The sequence below is a fragment of the Gracilinanus agilis genome, chromosome 4, assembly GCF_016433145.1.
Source record: "Gracilinanus agilis isolate LMUSP501 chromosome 4, AgileGrace, whole genome shotgun sequence".
Lineage (NCBI taxonomy): Eukaryota > Metazoa > Chordata > Mammalia > Didelphimorphia > Didelphidae > Gracilinanus > Gracilinanus agilis.
Window position 1 is genome coordinate 347,515,342 of NC_058133.1, and position 12,969 is coordinate 347,528,310.

Sequence of the window (12,969 nt, forward strand, 5' to 3'; positions counted from 1 at the left end):
AGAGAGAGAGAGAGAGAGAGAGACACACACACAGAGACAGAGAGAGAGAGAGAGAGACAGACAGACAGAGACAGGGAGAGAGAGACAGACAGACAGAGACAGAGAGACAGGGAGAGAGAGACACAGAGAGAGAGATATGAATTTGACTTTTTGGGAAAGTAAATTTCCTCTATTAAAGTATGTTGACAACTCTGAAATATATAATTTATATTCTTAGATATTTTCCTAGAAAGCAAGGTGATATTAAGTGACTTGCCCAAGGTCACATAGCTAGTAGGTATTAGTGTATCAGGAAGAGGTCCAGAATACCGGTCTTCCTAGTTTTCAGACCAGCTTACTACTTCTCTGTCTTTTTTTCTCTCCTTCCTTCCCCCTTCCTCCCTCTCTCTCTCTCTCTCTCTCTCTCTCTCTCTCTCTCTCATATACATACATGTGTATATCTATATCATATGTATGCATATTATATAGCACTTATATACACTTAAAATGATGTTCACATAGCTATGTTGCAAGTATATTAGGATCCATGAGAGTTTCATTAGCCCCAAAGATAGAAATGAAGACCCTTACCATCCTGCTTTCTTGTTTTGTTGGTACATCTCCCAGGTATAACATAAAATTAAAATATAGCACACCAAAATCAAGGGCAAAGGGAAAAAAAATGTTGTTATAGTCAAATAAAGTGTGTACCTGTAAAACAAAAAAAACAAAACAAAGAGAATGGATACCACACTGTGACATTAGGGGAGAATTTACTTAATAGCTCATAGCAGCACATAATAATATTTCTTCGAACTCTGGGGTAAAAACATGAATGGATTGTCTAAGAGGTTTCATGTGTGTTCCTATATGAGCAGACCTGGCATCTTCCAAATATCAAGGAGTGGGCATGTAGGTACTTAAGATGAACAAGGATTTTTAACCTTTTTTGTGTCTTGGACCTCTTTGGCATACTGTCAGAATATTTTTAAATGCATAAAATAAAATGCGTAGGATTACAAAAGAAACCATAGTTTTGTTACAGTAAAGATGTAATTTCCCCCCTGTTCAGGTTTAAGGACCTCTTGAAATTTATCCATGGACCTGGCAAAAAACCTCTTTATAATAAGATGTTTGCCCCCACTCTATACTGCTTCAGTGATAAGAGTGGCCCAGGTGGAGATACAAAGGGAATGAAAGGGAGTGAATTATTTAAGATGATTTTTGCTGTCAATTTAGTAAGATTATTTCCTATTTCCTCAGAGTGAGGAGGGGGACACAGACTGTGAGAATGACTGTTTTATTCACATGTACCAACATACTATTCTCTGGCAGATCTGTTCCCTTCATTGTCCCCTTTTGTATCCTCAGCCCTTAGCACAGTGCCAGGCACATAGAAGTCTCTTAATGTTTATTGCTATGCCATTTTGATGGATGAGCCTATAAACGACAAATTGTTTCACTTTTTTCTCTCTGCTCTGTGGATTGCTTAATATGTTTTCTTCTGAAATCAAGTCGCGGCATAAGAGCTTAATTTCAGAGTGAAAAGAGCAGAAAGGAAAAGAAGCACCAGTAGCCACTAGTACAAAATGTCTTTATTTCCATTTTCATTTCTTCTTTTCATCAAGCTTATGACCAATTTGTTAAGTTTCTCTTACTCCTACTGTCTTTTAGGAGTTTTTAGAAATCATCTGCTTGGCAATCATGACTCTCTGTGTGCAACTGGGACGAAAGAGAGAAATAAGTGATGGGTAGAAGTCCTTTTCATACAGTATATCTGTGCAGATTTGTTTATTTGTGGTTCCTGTGTCCATTGTAGAACTTGGGGCTCCGCTGTTCTCAGTCATTGTCTGACTAATGCTAAAGTAAATGGTTAGGTTGGTCAATTTAGTTAAAACTGGTTTGATTAAAGGGGAAAAAAGCCAGCCAACAGGATAATTTTATATTCTATAGATAACAAATCTCTACTTAGTTATTTTGATTTATACTTTTCAAATAGTTGGAAGGAACATACATTTAAAGCTGGAAGAAATGTTAGAAGTCATCTGTTTGTACTCTCATTTTATAGATGGCAGGGCGCAGTCAACAGCTATTTCCAGGAAACTAATTTCCAAGAAACTAATTTTAGAATCAGAATTTGAATCCAGGTCTTGAGTCAGTGTTCTCTAAATATAGATTTAGACTTAGCCCTCTGGTGTTCTGGGGGCCTTAATTGTTGCATGCCAGTCTGGCTAATTGAGTATGTGGCTTTAAATTCAAAGTTTAAATATATTCTGAATCATTTTAGTACTATCCTAAATTCAAGATCTTTTATAAAGGTTACCAGATGTGCAGGCCCTCCTCCACCCAAAATGAAAGTGTCCAATTGATTGTGGAAAGCAAGGAGATGAGAGAAGAGTGTGTTGAGTACCTTGAGAGGATGCCCTCCACTGCTGCTCACTCACAGACAAGTGGGATGAAGTACTTGACAACTTAATTCAACTTTATTTTCTCTAAGTTTTAACAACTTACCAAAGCACATCATCAGGGGATGCTAAATCAAAAGCACAACTTTCAAAACCATCTTTGAATTTGATGACTTTCGAGTAGATCCAGACAGGCAACATCAGAGCAAATGAAGCCACCCAAAGGCACAAATTGATGCGGATGGTCTTCGACCTTGTTCTCAGACTGGTAAGCCTAAATGGTTGGACGAGAGCCAAGTACCTGTAAAACCAGTTGAGAAGGGTTTGTGAACAATCAATAAAAGCTCTGAGCTCTAAGGATGAAAGGTTCATGACAAGAGTAAATTATTAGTATTATTATCCTCCCTGAAGTGCAATTCTATCATGGTGAAGGAAAGTAATATTTTTTGAAAGATGGGCTACACCTTTAGAGAAAACACCTCTTGAGTCTGGAGGTCTGAATAAACCACTCAAACAAATAACTGCCACTACCAGAAAGAATCATAATGATAAAAAAATTTTAGACTGATTTTTACCTTTTACAGTGCTGTCTTTTATAGATATTCTCTGAAAATTAGATTCTGATCAGGGATTTCCCTCCGGAGGAAGTATACCTACTATGTATTAAGTATATCTACTATATATTCAAGAGGATTCATTTCTGAGCACAATTGCATTGATGGAGAGACTTTATTATTTTTTAAAGAGAAGGATATGGGAAAATTGAAATATAAAGGAAGAATGAGCAGTTACATTTAACTCCATCAGTTTCTTAATTCGTAGTCACTGAATTTTAGGGTTGGAAGAAACCTTTTTTTTAGGGACCATTGAGTTTACCCCATACCTGAAGAAAAATCTCTACATAACATGCTTGATACATAGTATCTATCACTTGAATACAACCAGACAAGGGGAATCTATTCTTTCCCCTCTTTTTGATCACTAATTTTTAAGATGTGCCACTATGTAGATAATTGCAGCTTGGAGGAGTTGAACAGTTTGTGGAGGGCAAAATAGTGTAGAAATCAGTTTAACTAGATAGCACATATCTCCTTGCCAAGAGAGAGGCATGACAACCAAATATGACATAAATTAGAGCTACAGAAAGCTAGTCCCATGACTCAATCAATCCAGACCAAATGAAAAACATTTGGAAATATAGTTGGAAGTAGGACAACAAATAGATTCATACTATATTTGCCAGAATTTCTATAGTGATCTATTCTCATTATTGATGATGAAGGAGCCATCATATTTGTACTCTTAATACCTCAGTACCATAAATGCTATATAAGGAAGAAGCTTTGTTCTTAAGAATATGAATTAAGGAAGAACAGCTGCTTCTGAACAGATACATGCAAAAGAAAATCGACACTAGACGTGAGACTGTCTTAATGACATTCAGAACAGTTTGTCAAGATATTTCAAAGAAAGGAAGAAGAGTCCAAAATAGTAGAAAGGATAATGAGAAATTTTCTAAAAGGTAAAAGAAGAAAGTTAGCAACTAATGATCAATGTATTTACTTTCTTTATCTAGAAAAGATTTGTAAGACTATTTTGCATATACACAGATGATATCTTTGAAGATAACATGCAAATACATAGGAGGCTTTTGCAGATGATTGCCTACATCAGACTATATCTTCAGAGTAACACAGCTGAATGAAAATAGAGAATACAAAATCTCACAGTGCCTGTCGTTTGTTAATTATTAAAAAAATACATTTGATTTGGTGATAAAAAAACAAACAAACCTGGGCTCCAAGAATCTCCTTCAATAAGACGTTTCCCATGCATATGTTCAGCTCATATAAGATTCTTTGAAAGATGCTATTTTAGTGATATTTTTGTTTATTGTTTCTTCCGTTACCATCATTAAGTGAGACATGAAACAGGGAGGAATATGCTTGTGAAAGGTGTTTGCTAATGTAATGAATGGCATACTATGGGGATGTACTACAGATGATTTTCTTAGTGAATAACATTGTGTTGTTTCATGTCATGCCCACTTACTCATGCCATGAGATATAGGTCCACTAGTACTCTCCCCTTTACCAAATGCTCTCTTTTCCCATGCAAAGACCATTTGTAAGGTTTAGAAAACATTGATTTGGATAAACTATGAAGTTGAGATTGTTGAATGATTGCACAATTTCTCAAGTAGAGTTTAGCCTGTTCATCTGGTCAATGATGAGTTCACCTCATAATCTATCTATGCTGTCTACTGAAGATATATGTAGAGATGAGATCCCTCCTGATTAGGGAAATGCAGATTAAAACAACTGTGAGGGACCACTTTCCCCCTAGCAAAATGGCCAATATGGCAGCAAAGGATAGTGCTAAATGTTGGAGGGGATGTGGAAAAATTGGGACACTAATACCTTGCTGGTGGAGTTGCGAATTGGTCTAACCCTTCTGGAGGGCAATTTGGAACTATGCGCAAAGAGCTTTAAATGAATGCCTGCCCTTTGACCCAGCCATACCACTGCTGGGATTGTACCCCAAAGAGATAATAAGGAAAAAGACTTGTACAAAAATATTTATAGCCGCGCACTTTGTGATGGCAAAAAAATTGGAAAATGAGGGGGTCTCCATTGATTGGGGAATGGCTGAACAAATTGTGGTATTTGATGGTGATATAATACTATTGTGCTGAAAGGAATAATGAACTGGAGGAATTCCACGTGAACTAGAAAGAATTCCAGAAATTGGTACAGAGCAAAAGGAGCAGAACCAGGAGAACATTATACACAGGGACTGATACACTGTGCCACAATCGAATGTAATAGACTTTTCAACTAGCAGCAATGCAATGACCCAGGACAATCCAGAGGAACTTGTGAGAAAAAGCGCCATTCACATCCAGAGTAAAAACTGTGAGAACAGAAATGCAGTAGAAAAACATGTGATCGATCACATAGTTCGATGAGGATATGATTAGTGTTTTGATGTTAAAAGATCATTTTACTGCAAATATGAATAACATGGAAATAGGTTTTGAACAATGATACATGTGTAACCCAGTGGAATTGCTTGTCAGCTCTTGCGGGGGGAGAGAAAAGGGGAGGAAAAAATCATGAATCATGTAACCATGGAAAAATATTCTAAATAAAAAAGGGGAAAAAGAGCACCTCAAAAAAAAAAAGATATACATAGTGATGGACTAATTCATCTAGCAGGATGTCCTAATCAGGGCAATATGCTTTTTTCACCAAAAGGTTTTTCCTGTGTAAATTGATAAGTTAATTTTTTGCATGGCCATGGATTTCATTGAATAGGACTTGTTTGAGCACACTTGGAAAAAGCAAATAGCTGAATGTGAGAAGCAGTAGTCATATGTAATTATTTATAATTTTTTTTATCCCTGAAGCTATTTTGATGTATCAGTGATGCAGGTTTTAGAGAAGGAAATGACAGCAAAAACGAATCTATGTATGTATAAAATTGATTTATAGTATAATTTATATACGACTGTAGAGTCATGATGAACGAGCTGAAACAACCCAGAGGGTACCAAGAGGGCTGAATCCTCTGATTCTAAAGTATAGGACAGACAATGAGCCAGAGACACAACAATAAAGAGCAAGAGAAAGCGAGAGAATGAGAGAGAGCAAGAGAAAGTGAGAAATAGATAGATGAGAGAGAAAGAATGATAAGGCAAATACATAGACTGATATATCCTAGCTTTCCAATAAAATCTAAAGTAAGTAGGACTGCAGGTGGAGTGTTAGGGATTAATCAACTTCCAAATAATGATACTAGTTTTGAGGATACAATGCTATCTAGGGAAGTGTTTTTGGTCCAAGATCACAAAATCTTCTCATCAGCTTAATAACTAGACCTTAAAAATAAATCTTGTGACTAAAATAATGACTTCATAGGATCATGCATTTAGAGTTTTAGGGGACCTCAAAATTTTAGCTGCTTCATATACTTGCCAAAATTATTTTCCTAGATTTACTACTTCACTCCCTCCCTCTCCCAACTGAATGAATTCAGGTAGGTCTTTACCTTAATAATCAAATACAAACTTCTGTTTGTAACTTAAAACTCTTCACAACTCATTAATCCCCTCTATATGTTCTCTGATATAGCCATACTATGGTGCTTAGTACTCTGCACCAACAATTTTCTTTTTCTTCTTTAGACACATTTTCACTAACTGTTCCTCATATTGGAATACATTCTTTTCATCTGCATCTTTAGATTCTCTGACTTATTTCAAAATTCAACTCAAATGCCAACTTTTTAAAATTTTTTTTTAAATTTTATTTTAAACCCTTAAAACTTCTGTGTATTGACTTATAGGTGGAAGAGTGGTAAGGTTAGGCAATGGGGGTCAAGTGACTTGCCCAGGGTCACACAGCTGGGAAGTGTCTGAGGCTGGATTTGAACCTAGGACCTCCCATCTCTAGGCCTGGCTCTCAATCCACTGAGCTACCCAGCTGCCCCCTCAAATGCCAACTTTTAAATGAAAATGTTCCTTATTCATTCATCTTCAAGAGTTCCTCCTCATCCATATATCTTGTATTGATTCTATACATGTAACATGGGCATGCCAAGTGGTACCTCTTCTCTTAGGTGTTCTCTCTGTCTGAGATGATTTACTCAGCTCAGTAAAAAAGCTGGAAATGGTAGTGGTTCCAGAGGGTTGGGAGTCAATGGTACAATTCACTTTCAGGTTTTAATGTAGAAGAATTATACATTTACTACTGATATCTGTAGCTTTTGAGCCTCCACTGGTATGTTTCCCATTTACGCAAATCAACCAAGATGATGCCTTTAACTTTTAATCATGACACATTTACTAAACAAGAAGACAAAAGGAAGAATAATAAGAGTTTACACTTACACCAACTCAGACAATGTCCACTGGGGAGTGTGAGCAAAAAAACTAGAAAACCTAGAAAGGAGGCATATGAATAGGGAAATTCATTTGCTCAGGACAACTTAATTCTGAACTGCTATCCTTGATGTTCTTGATAATAAACAGTCTGTAAGATTAAAAATTAATATCCAAATATTCAAGTATTATATTTTTATAAGAATTTATTAATAATAACTTGAAGAAAAAGGAAAATGACAGCCTTAGCAAAGAGAGAGATGCCCGGACCTCCAAAAAGAGCAAAAAGGCAGGGTTGCAGCAAACTTATTTATTAAACTTAAGGATGCAAAGTAGGGAACATAATTTAAAGAATTCTGGGAAATGTAGTTCTGGGTTACACAATTCTATTTATACAAATCTATGTCACATGTTGGGCAAAGCCATTCATCTTCTGGAAGTCTCTTTCATACCCCCGGTATGGAACCACTTTTCCAATGACTAATACTCTTAAACCAAAACAGCAGTTTTATGCTCTTTTAGTGAAAGCAAAGACCTTAAGCTATTCAGATATACTCCCTTGGCTATACCCTGAAGGAGTCTTAGTTCTCTCAGGAAGATAGTTACTCCAAATCTGGAATCCACAGAGTTTTATTTATGTCTGCTCACTAAATTTGGAAAGTTTCCCCTCTCAGGCTGCAACTGGCAATAATGAGTAGACACATTTCTGAGGGGTTTTCTACCTTTCAAGCTATAAGTAATAGTAAAGGGCAATTGAGGCTAGTCTTGCCTTTCCTTTCCAGAGTTAGCATTTGAAACAGCAGAGGATTTTCTTCTCTTCTGCTTAGCTTTTAAGAACAGCAGAGCTTTCCTCTAGTCAGATCAGTTCTCAGCAGGTATAAAGCATGTCTTCTTCCACTCCACAGGTATAAAGCATATCTTCTTCCATTCAGCAGATATAAAGCCAGTCTCTTCTTCAATTCAGCAGGTATAAAGCATGTCTTCTTCCATTCAGCAGGACTTAACTCTAAGCAATTGCTCTTTTTTTCCCTTTTCTGTTCAGCTTCTGCTTTGCAGTTCTATTTCTATATCACTCTTAAGATTTTGCTTCTGTTTTTGTTAACTTATTCTAGTGGCTAACCTGGTGTACTATGACTCCATTCTACCTTAGGATGAGGAGTCAAAATTCTCATTTCTTCAATTCATAGCATGGGCAGTCAATTCTACAATTATCCCATATTTACCAAACAATTAAGATCATCTGAGTTTCTCAGTTATCATCTTCAAAGCCCGAACAACAGTTCTGGGAAATGAGATGTTTTGGCCATCTTTCCTTTAGTAAGTACTTTTTTCTCTGAGGGACTGCTTTTGTCAGTGTGTCTCATATATACCATATTTTTCTTCCTTTTTCAAATAAATAAAATTATACAAATAAGAAACCCCCTCTCACACATATCACATATATTTGCATGTGTACATGTTTTCTCTCCATTTAGAACATAAATTTCATGAGGGAAGGTATTATTTCAACTTTGTATCATCAGTACCTACCAGCACAATGTCTAGTACAAAGCAGATTTATAACAAATGCTTCTAAAGCTCTCCTTTTAAAAATGAAGAAAATGAAGTCCAAAGAATTAAAATGATTTGCCCAAGGCCACAATGTTGTAACTGGCATAACTGGGATTTAAACTCAGGATCCTTTAATTTACTCTCCCTTGAATGTATTATACCACCTCTGTAGTACAGGGCTTTGACTAAAAGGAAGTAGGGGATCAGTATTACATATCTTGATCTGCTAGAGAAATATTTGTCTGGCTGGTAGTATAGGGAGAGAAGAACACTGGTACATACTGATGTAGAACATCACTCTGTTGGAAATGCTACAGCACCAAGGGTAAATATATGAGAGTCTTATGATCAAGTTTGGGCTCCGAGGTCTGTCAGTGCAATCAACTGGTTTGAGAGTCTTGCTCCAGAGAATTTTGCTGCTAGACTGTGGCTTCAGATGTTCCAGGTAACATTCATAAAGGCAGCCTTTGCTGAAAACCCTGGCTACAACATTTTTTTTTCATTACAAATGTCCTGGAGGCAAATAAAATGAAAATTGGGATGCTAAAACTTTAGAAGCTATGCCACAGTAGAGTGGCTTCTGCTTATTATTGAAATAGTCCACATTGGCAGCCATTGAATCATCCCTAATCATGGAAAGAAAAATTAAAGAACTACCCGAAACACTTGAGGTTTATGATCCATTAAATTGACAACCATCAAAGTGGTTTAAATATATAATTGAAAAGGTTTACTGATCATATTACTAAAGCTATAAAACCAACCATCAAGAGCTTGGTAATTTACATAGAAACTATTATTTTTTTTTGAAAACACAGGAGAATATAGATTTTTAAAATATCTTTTTGAGAAATTTGCCAGCATGATACAGTGTAGAATTTTTTACTTGGGTTTATAAATTTGCTTATAAAAATATTTTGATTAGCTGGTTTTCAATATAATTGGTTTCCTTTGTAATTTTATATATTTTGTTTTATGCACTTAAAATATTATTCTGAGGACAACTCCAACGGACTCAACAAAAAAGGATATCCACTTCCATAGAAGGAACAGGTGGAGTCTGAATGCAGATTGAAACATACCATTCTTTAATTTATTTCCTCCATGAAATTTTCTGTTGTGCAAGCAATATGCACCTTATTTCACAACATGAGGAACAGGGAAATATGTATACAATAATAGATATACAACTTATATCACATTACTTGCCTTCTTATGGAGGGACAAAGGAGGAAAAAATAAGAATGAGACATAGATTTGTGGATATAGCTAATGTCAGAATTTGTTTCTCTAGAATAAGCATATTTATTATAATTCATAAAACATCTTATTTATTATATTACTGTTATGTTCCATATTATGTTGCTATATATAAAATAAAAACAAATAGTAACTCAAAAATAATAATTTCTGGAGTGGAACCAGGAGAATGTTGTATGTAGAGACTGATACACTGTGGCACAATCGAAAATAATGGACTTTTCCACTAGCAGTAATGCAATGATCCAGGACAATTTTGAGGGAATTATGAAAAAGAATGCTATCCATATCCAGAGAAAGAACTAGGGGAGCAGAAACACAGAAAGAAAACATTTGCTTGATCATATGGTTTGATGGGTCCATGATTGGGGATGTAGACTCTAAACAATCACTCTATTGCAAATATGAATAATATAGAAATGGGTCTTGATCAATGATATGTGTAAAATACAGTTGAATTGCTCATTGGCTATGGGAGGGGGAGGTAGAAGGGGAAGGAAAGAACATGAATCATGTAACCATGGAAAAGTATTCTAAATTTATTAAATAAATAAATTTAAAAAAATATTATTTTCTGAGAATGGGTCCATAGGCTTTGCCAAATTGCCAGTAGAGTCAATGATACAAAATGGTTAAGAAGCCCTATCTACCTAGCATAGAGGATAACATGATAGACATGGAATCAGAAAGTTATGGGTTTAAATCCTGCCTCAAACACTTGCTAGGCATGTGATCATGAGCAAGTAATTCCATCCCTCCTTCAGTTTTCCCATCTATAAAATAAAGGAGTTAGACTCAGTAGACTCGCAGTTCCTATCAGTCATAATTCTATGATCTTATAATCAAAAGAGATTCCTTCCCAAACTGGGGTACAACAGGTTTGAGAAGTTACACATTTTTTAATGTACGCATAGAGAAAGAAAATCAATCTCTATTTTGTTTCTTGTGTGCATGTATATTTTAAACACTATAAACTGTTTTCTTTCATATTTATTAAGGGGAATGGGACAGTTGACTGAAAATCAAAGAGTATGGTACCCCCCCAAAAGTTGGGTACTCCAATTTTGTAAAAATTTACATTCCACAAAGTCACTGGTTGACCTTAAACAAAGTTATCATAGATGTAGATAGGAATATCGAAGGGCTTGATAGTCTAAACTATGGATTAAGTAAGTTATTTCTCAGCTTTGTAACAAGAACAAGAGAAAAAAAATCCATTTTGAGAATTGTACTCATAAGAGCTGTTGTCCTAAGTAGCAGAATAAAAATAGTTCCATGAAATAGATGATAAAATGTGCAAAGTTCTTATAGTCCATTTTCTCTCCAGAGCAAATTGTGTGCTTCTATTTTTGAAGCTTTCTTTGAATATCAAGTTAATGGCTTCATAAAATGAAGTTCCTATTCCAAGAGACTGCAATCTGGATCAGGCACTCTCTGGCTGTTAGAGAGGAATGAAGGATAGCCTTCTTGTGCAAGAAAAGGACTCACATTTTAATTGGATGAAGAGGTGTAATGGAAGCAGTCAGGGGAGCCCTCACTGAACATCTCTGGGCACAGCATAACCACAGGACTGCATGAGAATGGACATTTGTGGGCCATCACATGGAACACATATAGTACTGAGCCAAGCCCTCCTGACTTCTTGGGGAGATGTGTGTGGATCAATAATGAAGGACTTGCACTTTAAGTTGCTGAAACAATTCCCTAGTTGGTTCTTTGTTTTATGTTACAGATGTAAAAGGAGAAGGAAGAGGCTCTCTTGAAAAGAATTGGTCAGTGAGTAACAAGAGGTGTATACTTTGAAGGGAAAGACAACTTCTGTCAATACTTTCTTCTGCTTCTTGCCTGAACTTATAGCTCTACAGCATTTTCTTCTACTTTCTGTAAATTGGGGGAGGCTTCCTGGAATTTATTCCAGCATCTCACATAAAGATTCACTTGATTAAGTCTAAGACTAGATTTCAAAGCCTTAGTTGCCACTTTTTATGTTTTTATTTGGTTGATGTTTTTTTCCATGAGCAGAGGTGATTAAATAATGATACTGAGATGGATATTTCCAGACCTCTAAGTTACCTGGTAAATTGGAGGGTTCTGAAATCATTGAGAGTTTCAGGTGACTGGCAGCAGATGATGACCCTCTTAAACTCTAAAGTTTGTTGAAGGACAAGATGATCTCGAACCCAAGAATTAATCATGTTCTGGTTTGTCAGAGGATATGGAATTTGAAGGAGTTGTTCAGATAGTAAGGAGCTAAAGTGTAGGTGAATGGCTGATTTAAAAGTTTACAAGGTGTTTCCTACATCAATATTTTAGGGACAGTATAAGAATTATGGACTATTTTTTGATATTTTAACTCATTGTTAGTGGAAAGTTAGGAGTCTCTTATGTTTTAAGCATTTCTCTTGTATGGAGGGAATAAATAACTGCTCTATATCAGACCTACTTTATTCATTGAATGTCTTTCTCAGTAAGAACCCTGATAATTCCTTCTGGGAAGACTCTAGGCATGAGTCAAATGTGAATAAAGATAAATAAAGATAAATAAAGGCATAAAGAGCCTGAGTTGAGAGAAACATGTTGATTTTTGTCTTTAGAAGCTGGACTCTCCATGGACTGAACTAGACCTAAGAAGGAAAAGGAAGAGACTAGGACCCAGAAATTGTTGTTAAAATGATTTTCAGGAAGGACTGAGGTGATTGTCTACACTGTGCACCAAGTTAAATGCCATGGAATAAGGCTCTATGTTGCTATTGGCTTCAGTAGAATCAATTTCTAATGGTGTAAAGTGGCATCAATTTTATTTCCCTAATTATATTCTTAGACCTATTGCATTGATATCAAACTCAAAAAGAAGTGAATGGATCCTTGCTGACACATATTGACTTAGAATTC

The 12,969-nt window shown here is 35.9% G+C and overlaps 1 protein-coding gene across 1 annotated transcript in view; it reads right to left on the minus strand.

The window, feature by feature from the left end:
* The window catches only part of MCHR2 (melanin concentrating hormone receptor 2), a 31,240-nt gene that overhangs the window by 2,021 nt on the left and 16,250 nt on the right, over window positions 1–12,969 (minus strand). Inside the window, exons 3-4 of the mRNA XM_044676649.1 lie at window positions 2,491–2,685; window positions 571–690 (exon numbers count right to left, since the gene is read on the minus strand). Of these exons, the coding sequence (XP_044532584.1) occupies window positions 571–690; window positions 2,491–2,685 (315 nt within the window). The remainder of the gene's footprint in view (window positions 1–570; window positions 691–2,490; window positions 2,686–12,969) is intronic.